The 16,439-nt window shown below is 40.9% G+C and overlaps 1 protein-coding gene across 2 annotated transcripts in view; it reads left to right on the forward strand.

Moving 5' to 3' along the window:
* The window catches only part of GPM6A (glycoprotein M6A), a 340,519-nt gene that overhangs the window by 303,130 nt on the left and 20,950 nt on the right, over window positions 1–16,439 (forward strand). For both annotated transcript variants that reach the window (XM_032328798.1, XM_032328797.1), the window contains exon 3: window positions 10,352–10,508. In XM_032328798.1, the coding sequence (XP_032184689.1) occupies window positions 10,352–10,508 (157 nt within the window). The remainder of the gene's footprint in view (window positions 1–10,351; window positions 10,509–16,439) is intronic.

Below are 16,439 nucleotides of genomic sequence, written 5' to 3' on the forward strand. Positions count from 1 at the left end.
AGTCGATTAAACATCTGCATTTGGCTTAGGTTGTAATCTCATGGTCCTGGGATTGAGCCCCGCATCAGGCTCTCTGCTTGGTGCAGGGGGCGGATCCTGCTTCTCCCTCTCCCTCTACTACTACCCCTGCTTGTGCTCTCTCTCTGTCACATAAATAAATAATATAAAAAAATAAAAAATAAAAAAAATAAAGTTCGCATTCAGAAAGGAGGTTAAGTACTTTGGGTGTATGGACAGTTGTACCATCAATAACATAAAGTGTGTTAAGGGGAAAAGTAATTTTAGAGTATTTATTTGCAATTGTGTTTAAGTTGTTATCAGCTTAAAATATATTAAGTATGAGATGTTTTATGTAAGACCCATCATAACCTCAAAGAAAATATTTTTAGAAGGTATACAAAAGATAAGAAAGGAATAAAACCATGTCAAAAAAATCAACAAAATAGAAAGGAAGACAAGAGGTAGAGACAAATAAAAAAGCTACACAGCAGATAGAAGACAATTCAAAATGGCAATAATAAGTCCTTTCCTAGCAATAATGACTTTATTTTTTTTTTTAAGATTTTATTTATTTGACAGAGAGAGAGATCACAAGCAGGCAGAGAGGCAGGCAGAGAGAGAGGAGGAAGCAGGCTCCCTGCTGAGCAGAAAGCCCGATGCGGGCCTCGATCCCAGGACCCTGAGATCATGACCTGAGCCAAAGGCAGCGGCTTAACCCACTGAGCCACCCAGGTGCCCAGCAATAATGACTTTAAAGATAAATGGATTAAACTCCCCAGTCAAAAGACATAGAGTGACTGAATGAATAATAAATAAGATCCAAACATATGTGGTCTACAAGACAATTGCTTTAGGTTTATAGACACACATAGGCTAAAAGTAAAGTATGAGAAAAGATATTCCATGCAAATGATAACCGAGAGAAGGGAGGGATGCCCATACTTCTATCAGTCAAAACAGACTTTAAGTCAGAACCTGTCAAAAGAAACAAAGACATTATGTAATGATAAGTGGGTCAGTTTCCCAACAATATATATGCATGCAACATCAGAGCACCCAAATATATGAAGCAAATACTGACAGACCTGAAGGGAGAAATAGACAGCATCCCAGTAACAATAGAGGAATTCAGTATTCTACTTTCTGTACTGGACAGAACAACCAGACAGAAGATGAATAAAGAAACAGAAGACTTAAACAACACTGTAGAACAAATGGGTCTAACAGACTTATCTAGAACATTCTATCCAACAGTGGCAAAATACATATTCTTCTTGAGTGCTCATGGAACATCATCCAGGATCGATCCCATGTTAGGTCACAAAACAGTTTTAGCAAATTTAAGGGACCTGTATCCATATTGATATCACCTCATTAACAATAGAATCAAGAAGAATAAAATACTTAGGAATAAACTTAACCTACGTGATGAAGTAATTTAAAGAAGCCACAAATAAATATAATGACATCTCATCTTCATAGATTGGAAGATATAATATTGTTAAACTGCTCATACTACCCAAAGTGATCCACAGACCCGATCAAAATCCAGATAGAATTTGTTACAGAAATAGGGTAATTCTAAAATTCAGAGAGAGTCACAAAGGACCCCAAATAACCAGAACGATCTTGAGAAAGATGAAGAAAGCTGGACGGTTCACACTTACAAGGCTCCAGTAGTCAAAACAGGGTGGTAGTGGGGCGCCTGGCTGGCTCTGTCGATTAAGTAACTGCCTTTGGCTTAGGTCGCTATCCCAGAGTCCTGGAATCGAGTCCCTTGTTGGACTCCCTGCTCTGAGGGGAGCCTGCTTCTCCCTGTGCTTCTACCTACTGCTCCCCTTGCTTGTGCATATGTGCTCTTTGTCTTTCAAATAAGTAAATAAAATCTTAAAAAAAAAAAAAAAGAAAAGAAGATACTATAGTAGTGACATAAGAGACATACGGACAAATGGAACGGAAGAGAGAGCACAGAAAGGAAACCTTGTGCAGGCAAAATGATTCGAACAAGGGTGCCAGCACACAGTGGGGGAAAGGGTAATCTCTTCAATAAAGGGTATGGGGGGAAATTGGATATTCACTTGCACAACAATGATACTGGGACTTTACCTTACACTGTAGACAAAAATCAGTTCAAAGTACATGAAAGAACTAAATGTAAGACCTAAAATTATAAAACTCCTAGAAGAAAATGGCGGGGGGGGGGGGTACTTCATAATATTGGCATTGGGAATGATTTCTTGGACGTGGCACCAAAGCACAAGCAACAAAAGCAAAAATAGGCAAATGAGACAATAAATTAAAACCTTCTGTGCAGCAAAGGAAATACTTAATAGGGTGGAAAGGCAACCCACAGAATAGGAGAAATTATTTGCAAGCCATACCTCCAATAAGGGGTTAATAGCAAACTATATAGAACCCCTACAACTCAATAGCAAAAAACAAATAACCTGACCTAAAATGGACAAAGGACTTCAATCCACATTTCTCCCAAAGACGACGTACAAATGGCCAACAGGTACATGAAAAGATGCTCAACATTACTCGTCATCAGGGAATGTCAGTCAAAACCACAATGAACTATCACCTCACAACAGACAGGACGACCATTACGTAAAAAAAAAAAAAAAACAAAGAATGATCCAGCAATCCCACATTCAGTTACTTATCCAAAGGACTGGAAATCAAGATTTCAAAGAGAGATTTGCATTCTCATGTTGGCTGCAGCATTATTTGCAATAGCCGACATCCCACAGATGAATGGGTGAAGAAGAGGAGGTTTATTCACAGAATGGAACATCATTAAGTTGTAAAAGAGAAAAAAAATTCCTTTATGTGCTCCAGCATGGATGAACTTGGAAGACATTATGCTGAACGAGAAGTCCATCACAGAAGGACAAACATGGCCTGATTCCACTTACGTGAGGTACCTAAAGTAGTCACACTCATAGAAACAGAAAGTAGGATGGTGTTGGCGAAGGGCTGGGGAGAAGAACGGGAGGCCGCTGTCCACGGGGTTTAGACTTTCGGTTACACAAGACAAAAAGGTTCAGAGCACCTGCTGTGCGACACCATGCTGATGGCTAATACTGTGCTGTACGCTTAACTAAAGAGGAGAGATCTCATGTTATGTGTTTTTTGCCTCAATAACAACTAATAAAACATGGATATTCTTCATCACAACTCTGAAGATTCCAAAACAGCTTCAAGTAGTCTCTAAAAGTTCTGATTTTTTTTAACTGAAGTTGGATAGGATATGCATATCTGTCTAACTCTGAGCTGGGAAATCACTCACCTCCCACTCTGTAATACGCTGGTTTAGGTGTTTAGGAAGAAGCAGCCATTTCCTGACTCTGAGAAGAGGTGTCCTACGTACTAGCAGCTTGTCTGCATTCCTGTCAAAATGCCATATTCGAATAGTCTGTAACATTCTCGTGCATTAGATGATACCCACATCAGTCTAAAAGAGTCCTTACAGATGAGAAATACTAAAGAAGTAAAGAAAGAAAGTGACTGTATGAGTTTCTTGGGTCTGGCATAACAAGCTTGATGGCTTTGAACTACACAACGTTGTTCTCTCACGGTTGGGGAGACCGGAAGTGTAAAGCCAGGGCTGAGCAGAGCCTTGCTCCCTCCTGAGGGAAGATGCCTGCTCCTTGCCTCTCCCAGGCTCGCTGGCTGCAGGCGTTCCTTGATTTCGCTGTACCTCCTCCTTTTCTGAGTGTCTCTCTCAAAACTCCCTCTGCCCCTCTCTCATGAAGACACCTTGTGACTGGGTTGCCCGGGTGACTCAGTGGGTTAAGCCTCTGCCTTCAGCTCAGGTCCTGATCCCGGGGTTCTGGGATCGATCCCCACATTGGACTCCCTGCTCAGCAAGAAGCCTGCTTCTCCCTCTCCCACTCCCCCTGCTTGTGTTCCCTCTCCCGCTGTGTCTCTCTTTGTCAAATAAATAAATAAAATCTTGAAAAAAAGAAAAAAAAAGATACCTCTGATTGCCTTTAGGGCCCACCTGAGTATTCCAGAATAAGCTTCTCCTCCCAAGGTCTTTAACTTCTCACCATGCACACCAGAGAAGGTAAAATTCACGCTTTGAAGTAATATTCAGAGGCTTCAGGGATTAGGAAGTGAATATATTAGGAGGGAAGCGCTTTTTTATTTATTTTTTTTAAAGATTTTATTTATTTATTTGATAGACATCACAAGCAGGCAGAGAAGCAGGCAGAGAGAGAAGGAAGCAGGCTCCCTGCCAAGTAGAGAGCCTGATGTGGGGCTCGATCCCAGGACTCTGGGATCATGACCTGAGCCGAAGGCAGAGGCTTTAACCCGCTGAGTCACCCAGGCACCCTGGGAAGCACCTTTTTAGCCTACCACAGTCACAGTGTTCTTTTTTGCTCTTGCAACAGTTGCTACCTTTAAAAGCTTCTTCTAAGTATGAAAATATTAAAAAACGTCTAGCAACATATGAGCACAGTAAATATGCCTATATTGTTCTTTCTGGAGGCACACTTTTTTTTTTTTTTTTTACATTTGCTTAGCTCTTTATTTCTTTTTAAGTTTTTATTTAAATTCCAGTTCATTGACATACAGTGTAATATTAGTTTCAGGTGTACAATATAGCGATTCAACTCTTCCTTACAATACCCAGTGCTCACCACAATGTATACTCTTAATTCCTCCGAAGGTGGACTTTTTGATAAATGATTTAGGACAACTGGATAACATTTTCTTTCTTTCTTTTTTTTTTTTTTTTTTTTTTACTTTTTATTGCTTTTACTTTTGAACTTCTTATCTTTGTAAGTAATATATGAATACCTTGAGTTTTATCCAGGCAAATCCCTGACATCATATCATGTCACCCCAAAATACCCCAATACATGTCTCCAGAAGAGGACTTTTAGGAATTAGTATACAAATAATGCTATTATAACACTGGACAAAATTGACAACACCATTTCACTCTTTGATATCTTAATTAATATGCACCTATAAGATATGGCAGCTGCTAACCTCCCCATCCCCCAGAGAGGTCCACGTCTGAGAGTTTTTCAGTATTCTAGCCATTTTGAAAAAGATGAAATTAGATCCAATTCTTCCACTACCCAAAGAATAAACAGCAATGTGATCAGAAGTCTAAGTAATAAAATGCTAGGATATATGTGCTAGAAGAAAACATAGTTCCAGTATAACCTGGGTATAAATAAAGGCTTACAACTGTGGAGTCCCAGTGTACCCAAAGAGAAGACAGGTAACTCTGACAACATTGAAGTTTCTGTTTTTTAAGTGACATAGCAAAATGCCACAGGCCAACTCAAAAGACAGATGCCAAACTAGGAGAAAATATTAGCAGCATATGTTATAGATAAAAGCCAAATATCCCTAATATGCAAATCTTACAGATAAGAGGGCACGAATCTTATAGATAAGTGGGCAAAAGACATGACAATTCACAAAAAGATAAATGTTGCCTATGGTCATAGAAAAAGATGTTCCATTTCACTCTTACTAAGATAAATACAACAAAACTACCATACCAGTTATTACCCATTGGTTCGCAAGAATTCAGATCTTGACAGTATAGTGTTTTGTTGAGACTCTGGAGAAAGAGCCTCATACATCGCCGTTGGGGATGCTGAAATGGACAACCCTTACAGAGAGGAATTTGGCAGTTTCTGACAAAGCCACATGCCTTCACTTTTAAACTCTTCAGTCCTTCTACCCTAAGTATACACTATCAGTTATTTTAATAACTTGCACAAATGTGCAAGATTATTCATTGCAGTGTTATCTGTAATTGCAAAATATTGATAACTACATAGGCACACATAGAATAGGGGGTAAATAAATACATATATACACTAGGCTACCATGCAGCTGTTGAAAAGAATGAGGAAGGTCTCTGTGAGCTGATACGGAGTGATTTTAAGGATATTATTGATTGATAAAAGCTAAGTGCAAAAGAGCATGTGTATATGCTTCATGTAAAAGCAAAAGGAAAACATAAATATGTACACACACATACACACATGCTCGACTTCACATAAAAACACACACACAGGAAGGATAGCAAGGGAGCAGTGAACAAGGAACAGGGTGGAAGGGGTCGGGAAGATCATGACCCTTCTCTGGAGTATCTTTTTATACAGATTTGACTCTTGGCAGCCTGTTAATGATACCTTATATGTTCAAAAGTGAGATTAAGTGGATGTGGATGGGGTGGAGAACCTAACAGTGAAACAAATAGATCCCCACTGCATTTCAGTGAATCCCATAAGTGCAATGAAGGGAAAAAAGGAGAATGAATTAATCCAAGTAATTTGGAGACCCAGTATTTGACTACATCCTTTTAGTTTTGAGTGAAAGGATAGGGGGTTACAAACATCCTAAATTCTTTTTAAGTAGGTTTGATTTTTGTAATACTTTGGATGAAGTAATTGGTATACATTTATTACGAATTGAACCAAAGAATGTGTTATTCTTCGGAATTAGAATTTTCAGACTTTCAGAAGAAAGTCATACAAATACACGGTGGGGGAAGGCAACAAAAAAACCCTGTGGGAGTCAGTTGGATTTTGAAATATCACTATGAACTTGAGATTTCTAAAATTCGTGTGTGTCCGATATTCAGATATATGTACATATATACATAGATACATGAATGTACGTGTTTATGTCACTGTATATATGAATGTGTGTGTATAAATGCATGTATTTCCTTTTTTTAAGGTTTTATTTATTTATTTGACAGAGAGAGAGAGATCATAAGTAGAGAACCAGGCAGAGAGAGGGGGGGAAGCAGGCTCCCCACTGAGCAGAGAGCCTGATGTGGGGCTCGATCCCAGGAACCTGGGATCATGACCTGAGCCAAAGGCAGAGGCTTTAACCCACTGAGCCACCCAGGCACCCCTAAGTGCATGTATTTCCTGTCTTGGTACACTGAAAAGACCGAGAGGCAAAGATACCACAGCAGCAATGAGTATCCCTGTCTTGGTCTCCAATACTACCACTCATTAAAAGAACCCAAGCTTCAGATGTCCATCAACAGATGAATAGGTAAAGAAAATTTGGCACATTTATACAATGGAATATTACACAGCCATCAAAAAATGAAATCTTGCCATTTGCAACGACTTGGATAGAACTAGAGGGTATTACGCTAAGCAACACAAGTCAATCAGAGAAAGATAATTATCATATGATCTCACCATATGTGGAATTTAAGAAACAAAACAGAGAATCATAGGGGAAGGGCGGGGAAAAAAATGAAGCAAGATGAAACCAGAGAGGGAGACAAACCATAAGAGACTTTTAATCATAGCAAAGAAACTGAGGGTTGCTAGAGGGGAGGGGAGTGCGGGGGGATAGGGTGGCCGAGGGATGGACACTGGGGAGGGTTATGTGTTACAATAAGCACTGGGTATTATATAAGACTGATGAATCACAGACCTGTATCCTTGAAACAAATAATACTTTATATGTTAATTAATTGAATTTGAATTAAAAAAAAATATATATATATATACACACACACACACATTAAAAAAAAGGAACCAAGTCTTGGCAAAGAGACGCCTAATTTGGGGGTTGAGGGAGGTATGAACAGAGGGAGGCTCGGTCCTCTTGCTCTGTGAGAAAGTAAGGAATACGTTTCAAAAAATGGTGGGCACGTATCTCAAGGACATGGGAACCGCTTTGGAAATGCCCACTGGCCAAGGCTAGAACAATTTGAGCACCAAAATAATTAAGTAGAATAGTGGCTTATACACTTTCAGAGAAAAAAGCAGACCTCTTTAGTCCATATCGTGGATGGACAAATAAACAAAAAAATAATAAAAAGGGGGAAAGGGAGGGCTCTTGCTTACGTCAGAGTATCTAGTGCCAACTGGTAAACGTGAATGAGTCCTGCAGTTAGATAATGAGCCTTTTGTTAATGCGGTAGGAAGATCGGATTAGTCAAGACCCATCAAGGACTGCTCACACTGGCAGGAAGTTTTAATGAAGAACAGGCTGTTTGCTTGGTCCATAAGGGTCTCTTCACAGATCACTTGCTAGTTCCAAGGGAAACAGTAGCACTTGCACAGTACAGAAATTAGACATCATCTGGGCGAGATGATCCAAATCAGCATCACCACTGAGGGGCAGATGCACAGAAAATCACCTTTATTATATTCTAGCCATGAATGAGTCATCTGAATCTAATCACGAGGAAACATCAGACAAACTCAAAATGAAGAACATTCTATCTAATAAGGAGAGAGCGGGATTATACCCCTCAACAGGGTCAATTTCATAAAGACAGAGGCTGTGCATGTGGTTTAAAGAAAGTAAAGACAGGTGGCCAGTAAAGGCATTACTTACCCCCAGACTGAATCCCACATGGGGAGACAAGATGCCATAAAGTTTATCACTGGGTCGACCCAGTTGGTAAAACTGGACTGCAGTAGTAGATTTGGCACAAGGATTATATCGATGTTAGATTCCCTAAAGTCAAAAACGATACTGTGGAGAATTTCTCTATGTTCAGATGTAGTTCTCCAGAGACAGGGAGAAACACAAGAAAACAATGAAGTAAATAAGGTAAGAGATTATAAAATAGATAAAGGACGTATGGTTTTTCTTCCTACTGTTTATTTTCTATGACTCCTTTTATAGAAGAAACTATTTCTAAATAAAAATTTAAATACATTTGAAAACACGTCATGTTAACCTGAAAGTTTTATGGAGAAGCCCATTGAGCCAAATTCTTCAATTCCCACCTGTAAGTTGAAATCCTCAGATTCTTTCTGAGGATTTCATGCCTGATACACTTACATGTTCACATCATCTACCTCATTGCCCTCGACAAGTAAAGTTGTGCAGTATTTGGATTTTCAGACGGTGAGAATCGGTCACTAAACAATTGCCCTGGTACAGTGAATGTTAACAGCCTCTTCTTATTCTTTCTTTTTTTTAATTTATTTATTTGACAGACAGATCACAAGCGGGCAGAGAGGCAGGCAGAGACAGAGAGAGGGGGAAGCAGGCTCCCCGCTGAGCAGAGAGCCCGATGCGGGGCTTGATCCCAGAACCCTGGGATCATGACCCGAGCTGAAGGCAGAGGCTTTAACCCACTGAGCCACCTGGCGCCCCTCTTCTTATTCTTTTTATATGCAGCAGATTCATGTATGCTCATCCCAGTAGTCTTTTAAAAATATTGTCATAGCATCAAGAGTTTCTAAATCTCCTTCAGCGTGATCAAGCTTTCTAATGTCTCATTTGTCCCCTTGTCACCAGTCAGCAGGATCTCTCCATCATTTGCCTCTACCCTATCTACTCCATTCAAACTCTATTAATGAGAGGAAAGAGAAAAAAATAAACTTGACAATAAGAAATACAGAGCAGTTTTCTTACTAAGGGATGTCAAGACTGTGAAGACAGAATGTGAGCTAACATATATGCCTCTCCACATACCATGGCTACACAGGTAGCTTGCTTTCTAGAAGTAGGAAGATGGTAATTTTACAGTTTTTCATTCCAAAGGGCCTTGGGGTTAATAGCTAAAATAACAGAAACATCCATCTGCAATTTATACATGATACATGTATCTCCCCCCACCCCACACACACCTTTAAATACGTGGGCACTGAATTGTGAGAAAGGAAAGCATACCTTCCCATTCCTCCATGGTATTACGCCCAAACTGGGCTCAGGCCCAATTCCATATCTGAATTCTGAATCCATTCGTAGTTCTGCCTAAAAGGCTCTATTTTTCAAAATTACAACTTTTCTTTAAAACATAATATTTTCATTATTAACATTATTATCAGCAGAAAATATTAGCAGTTGTTTACAGTAAGTACGGAGTAAAACATAATTACAGTGGGCTCTAAGAAGAAAACTACGAGGTGGTCATTTTATTGAAAATGGATTCATCATTAACCATGAAGTTTTCTTCCCCTTTTGTTATCAAAACTCGCTAGTAGATACATAAATCTTTTATTTCACACTTTGTCAGAATTGGAGAAGTTACCTGGTGATCATCCTATTTCTCAGCTGGATTTCAGCAGGCTCCTTTAGCAGTGTGACTCCGTGCTTACCCAGGACTGCCTTCACATGAACCAGGGCAGGGGAGGCTGGACGGGAAGACGGGGAAACGAAGCTGAAAAGCGCTGTCAGCAAATGCTAGAAGATGCAGAACAAACCATATATACAAACATTAGGCCCATCGAGCAAAAATGTTTTTAACCCCAGCCTCCCTTATGGACATAAATATTCCGTAGCTGTCATTCTGAAGGAGCCCTGGGCACGTGAGAATCAATTGTTGCCAATCAGGCGGGAAGAGTTATGGAAATAAATCCTTTTGTCTCCTCTTCCTCAGGATTGACATCTTCAAGTACGTGATCTACGGCATCGCAGCTGCCTTCTTTGTGTACGGCATTCTGCTGATGGTGGAAGGTTTCTTCACCACCGGTGCCATCAAAGATCTCTATGGGGATTTCAAAATCACCACTTGCGGCAGATGCGTGAGCGCCTGGGTATGTTATTTGTCGGTGTTCAGGGTTGAATGTGGGTTTGTGTCAATAGCACACAGGTGTTTGTATTCATCTGCCAAGAACGAAAGTTTCTGTTTTTTTTTTTTTATCACAGTAACATTCCCTCTTGTGACGGCGATCTAAAATCTTAAAAATGTTATTTTCTAAATTAAGATTATTCTGTGTGAAAATTCAGCTGCAAATTCTCAAATCATATGCAACATAACTGGTTTTTGTTTTAGAGTCAGCAAAACAAAGGAGATTGATTTGTGACTTTTTTCCCCCAAATGGCTTTGGGGTTCCCATACAATATTTAGAATAACAGAAAAAAATCCATCAGCAATTAGGGACAATATATGTGTCTCTTCTCCTTAAATATATGCCTTTGCATTTTACTGTAAACTTGAGAGAACTGTACTATGTAATTTCTGTTTAATATGACATAAGGTAAAAATTATAATGTTATATTAAATTATCTTTTAAATCCTTACTGATATGATAGTTAATGGTAAATCAAACTTCCAGTCCTATTCTAGAGCTAATGCAGTGCAGACAATGCATGTGTAGCTGTTAAGCACAAAAGCAGTTTAAAAATTAAGGGTCATACAGTTGAAAGTACTTTTGCATTTTTATGCAGAATGATTTTCCTATAAAGAAATGTTAAAACTCCCATCACTGACTAACAGGTTTCCCTTCCTTTCTCAGTGTTCTATAGGAACGTCTACTTACCTTTCATATTAAGTGAGAGGTCTCTAATAAGGAATGAAATCGTTTATTTCAGTCTTACAGGAAAGTTTGAAAATAGCTATTACCCACCAAACTTTTGTTGGTAAAACCTAAGTTTTATCAGCTCCTAGCAAGTTCTGTCCTGGTGCTTAGTGTCAGTGGTGATAATCATCTGAAAATACTTGGCCCAGTGTTATGGGAACCTGGAGTTATCTCTGGAATCATTGCTTGTAAGACTCATTTCTTTCCCGGAGTGATGCTTACTGTAGTAGCTAAGTCTTTAGGACTAGTAATATCAAATTACAGATCTGGAGGAAGGTAAGTTAAAGGTCTTTGATTCATTTCAAAAAAATAAAATACGACTATTCTGTGAGCCAGTTGTCAGTGATAACTCAGCAATTTCTCTATTAAGAAAGCAAGTTGTGAGGGGTGCCTGGGTGGCTCAGAGGGTGAGCATCTGGCTTCGGCTCAGGTCATGATCTCAGGGTCCCTGTATCGGGCTCCCTGCTCAGCAGTGTGGCTTCTCTCCCTCTACCTCTGCCATTCCCTCCACTTGTGCTCTCTCTCTCTCTGTCTCTCTAGCTCTCTGTCATATAAATAAATAAAATCTTGATTTGAGGTTCATTTATATTCTGCCAAGAGAGTACAGGGAATTCAACTAACCATAGGCTTTCCCTCTGGTTGGGGCAGTATCATTATAACACCATGTGTGTGTCTGAGCGTGCCCCTAACTCTTCTGGCTCAGTTAACTCATTTACAGCATGAGGTACTAGATCATCCCTAAAGCTCCTTCCAGCTTAGAGAGTCCATGATTCTAAAACACGATTCAAATAGTAGAGAAAAAGGAACTATGCAAACACGTTTTACCCTTGGGGATCAACCCTGTGCAGGAAGACTGCGGTTGCTTCTGCTGCACTGAGAATTTTAAACTCAACGCCGTAGGATTGGATGCCGAAGTCAAACAGGGCAGAAGAAAACGGACCTCTACTGCACAGTTAGTAATTGTCTGCTTACCCTTCAAACATCCCAAGGATATTTCAAATAAGAACGTTTAAAGTGCAAACCTGAGCCCCCTCCATTCTGTAACAGTAACAAGTGTTTGTCAGTCCCGCCCAGCAGACCAGAAGGCTGGCAGCAGCTGCGTGGGGTCCTCCAGAGGCCATACAGGAGGGAGTCAGGCCCCTGAGACACCCCGCCCACCCCTTGAGCATCCGCTCTGCCGCCTGGGAATGAGCGGAACCCCACAGACCGCTGGAGTAGTGGGGGCGCAGCTCCGCTGCCTGGTTGCACAGGGTGGTGGGACCTGTGACCCTCTCTCCGCACAGCACACCCGCCTCGCTGGACCCGCTGGGCTTGCGGTCACAGGGAACAGGGAGGGCAGCCCAGTCGCCCTCTCGACCTACGCCTCTTCCCTGTTCTCTACATCCCCTCTGCTGCTTTCTTGCCATTTGTAGGTCGGTTACACCTCGCAGTCTACTCTGTGTTCTCTGAGTCACCTGTTAGCCTGCATTATCGAGCTTCCTTCACGTTAAAAATGTCCTGTTGGTGCCACATCAGTGCGTTTCTTAGAATACTGGATAGTATTAAAGGACGGAATACTTGTGGATGTTTGTTTAGTTTGGTTTGCTTTTTTTGCAACAAGTGTATGAAGTGAAAAGCTTCCAGAATTAGTAGTAAAAGAAACTTGTTATTCTAGCCCTGTTCCTCTACGTTTTCTAAGAAGTAAAATGGTTACTAATGGAGTCTACATCAGCACAAATGCTGTTAATGTTAAAGCAGTATTTTATCACTGAAGAGAGGATACTAATCAATACTCTTTTTTTTTTCCATTTTATTTTATTTTATTTCTTTCGGTGTTCCAGCTTTCATTGTTAATGCACCACACCCAGTGCTCCATGCAATACGTGCCCTCCATAATACCCACCACCAGGCTCACCCAACCCCCCTCCCCCCTCCCCTCCAAAACCCTCAGATTGTTTCTTAGAGTCCACAGTCTCTCATGGCTCATCTCCCCCTCCGATTTCCCCCAACTCCCTTCTCCTGTCCATCTCCCCGTGTCCTCCGTGTTATTCCTTATGCTCCACAAGTAAGTGAAACCATATGATAATTGACTCTCTCTGCTTGACTTCTTTCACTCAGCATAATCTCTTTGACTCCCATCCATGTTGCTACAAAAGTTGGGTATTCGTCCTTTCTGATGGAGGCATCATACTCCATAGTGTATGTGGACCACATCTTCCTTATCCATTCGTCCATTGAAGGGCATCTCGGCTCTTCCCACAGTTTGGCAACTTGGCCATGAGGTTGCCATGAACATTGGGGTACAGATGGCCCTTCTTTTCAATACATCAGTATCTTTGGGGTAAACACCCAGTAGTGCAGGGTCATAGGGAAGCTCTACTTTTAATTTCTTAAGGAATCTCCACACTGTTTTCTTAATGAATGCTCTCGAAAGCACAACTTGATCTGCATTATGAGTTTCCTCTTACACAATATCAAGACCAATTCAAGTTCATTTCAAAATTTTAAATGCAATCCTTCGAAACCCTGAATGTGAGGCACATAAAATGTAAAAGCACAGTGTTAACCTTAGTGTTAGGGTAGCATGTGAAAAGTTATTAAAATACTTGAAGTAGCAAAATTTATTTAAATTAAATATTAAATGGCACCAGGCTGCGTATGAGTCAACACATGTTATTTGATACATTAAATCTGAACTAAATAAGTTTAGTGAATATAGAAATATTTCTTTTCTTTTTTTAATCTTTTTTTTTAAAGATTGTATTTATTTATTTGGCAGACAGAGATCACAGGTAGGCAGAGAGTCAGGCAGAGAGAGAGAGGAGGAAGCAGGTTCCCCAGTGAGCAGAGAGCCTGATGCGGGGCTTGATCCCAGAACTCTGGGATCATGACCTGAGCCGAAGGCAGAGGCTTTAACCCAGTGAGGCACCCAGGTGCCCCATAGAAATAGTTATTTTCTTTGAATTTCATCTCCATTAAATATTAAGCTAAAAAATGTATTTATTGGAGTTGCAGCTGGGGAGGCATTCGTGTCTCACATTTTGAAATGTGGAAGTATGTATTGTGTCATCACTAAGTTTTCTCATTTCCCAGAATTTCCTAATAACCATTATGACACCAACATGGATCTCAGAATCTGTCTATGCTTTTTTTAAAAAAGATTTTATTTATTTATCTGCCAGAGAGAGAGATCACAAGTAGGCAGAGAGGCAGACAGAGAGAGAGGGGGGAGAGGCAGGCTCCCCGCTGAGCAGAGAGCCTGATGTGGGGCTTGACCCAAGACCCTGAGATGATGACCTGAGCCAAAGGCAGAGGCTTAACCCACTGAGCCACCCAGGTGCCCCGACACTTTAGATTTTTAAGTCCAACAGTTTTGAAATAATAGAATTCTTAAATGTACTAGTCTCTGTAGAAATTCCTACATTTGTTTTTCATAAATCTACCAGCTCTAGACTCAAATAAAGCAAGAAAAACTTCAGAAAATATGGGTATTCGTTTCCGAGGGCTTGCCGTATTAGAGGTACCACAACGAATGGCTTCAGCAGTGGAAATTTATTGCCTCACATTTCTGGAAGCCAGAAGTTCCAGGTCAGGGTGTTGGGAGGGTTGGTCCCTTCTGAGGCCACACAGGAGAATCTGTTCCTCTAGCCGTGGTGTGTTGTTGCCATCTCTGGCGTCCCAGGCTTCTAGAAGCCTCACCCCCAAAATTGCCCTCGTCTTCTCATGGTGTCCTCCCTCAATGCTTGTCTGAGCTCAGCCTTGCCTGTCTCCAGGACTCCTGTTGTATTGGATTAGGGCCATAATTTTTAAGTTTTCTTATCTCCTGTAAAAACCCTGTGTCCAAATAAACTCACATTATGAGGTACTGGGGGGTGAGACTTCACATGAATTTTCTTACATAGACTGAGGTGCCGTGCTGGGCGCTGCTAATGGGAGAAGCTACAGAACATGCCCCTGCCTCTGGGGAGTTTCCAGTCTAGTTAGAATAATCAGGCAACTTGTACACATGTGAAACATAATGATGAACAGGGACACTTACTGTGTTTGCACAGAGAAAAGGGGAGTAAACTGTGTTGTTGACCAGTATGTACCTGAGGCCTTGTACAGTGCACATCCTTGACACACGGGAAATTTTAATTACTAATGAACTAATGAACTGATCAGCTCTTAATTTGGGTTTGGAAGGATAGAAGGAAGTTCTGTGGGCAACCTGGAGGCTGAAAATTAGAACGAAATGTTTAGGATACTGCAGTTACCAAGGTGTTATATCCGGCAGGTGCAAATTCCTAATAGATTGTAGATTAAGTTCTGAAGGGTTTCCATTTGATTTGTTCAATGAATGAGACCCATGCAAGGTATTAAGGAAGAAAACATTACTGTTAGCATATTTTAAAATAGACGTTGGTGTTTAGAGAAGTTTTAGGTTCACATCAAAATTGAGTGGGAAGCGCAGAGATTTCCTGTATCCCCCTGGTTCCCACCTAGGCACCACTATGAAGATCCCAGAGTGACCCATTTGCCACAACCAATGAACCTGAAGATCACAACTGACGTCAGTTCACTCTTGGTGTTGCACATTCTGGGGGTCTGGACGAACGTATGCTCCACTCTAGCGCCCACAGATTCGTCTCACTGAAAACCCTCTGCACTCCACCTGTTCATCCTCTCCCCCCAACTCCCGGCAACCACTGATCTTTTTCCTGTCTCAATAGATTTACCTTTTCCAGAACGTCATAGAGTAGGTAGCCTTATCTGAGTGGCTTTTTTCACTTAGTAATATGCAGTTTTAAGGCTCTCTGTACATCTTGCATGACCTGATGGTTCATTTCCCTTTGGTACTGAGTGATGGTCCATTGTCCGGATGGACCACAGTCTGTTTATCCATTCACCGACTCAAGGACATCTGCATTGCTTCTAGGTTTTGGCAATGATGAACGCAGCTGCTGTACACGTAGCCAGTCATTTTCAGAACAATTTTCTGATCACTGCTTGTGCCTAGGTAGTTTGGGGCCATCATGGTGACAAAGAAGATGATGATGGCTGCATATTTGCAAGCTAGTTTGCATAATAAGTGACATAAGTTTTTTCCGCAGCAAACTTTACAGGGCCTGCTTTCTGGAGCCTTCTGAGTTCGGTATTGTTAGTGCTGCTCCGTTTTGCATGTGTGGTGATAGCATGTCCAGGTAT

Source organism: Mustela erminea, chromosome 21 (genome assembly GCF_009829155.1).
Source record: "Mustela erminea isolate mMusErm1 chromosome 21, mMusErm1.Pri, whole genome shotgun sequence".
Lineage (NCBI taxonomy): Eukaryota > Metazoa > Chordata > Mammalia > Carnivora > Mustelidae > Mustela > Mustela erminea.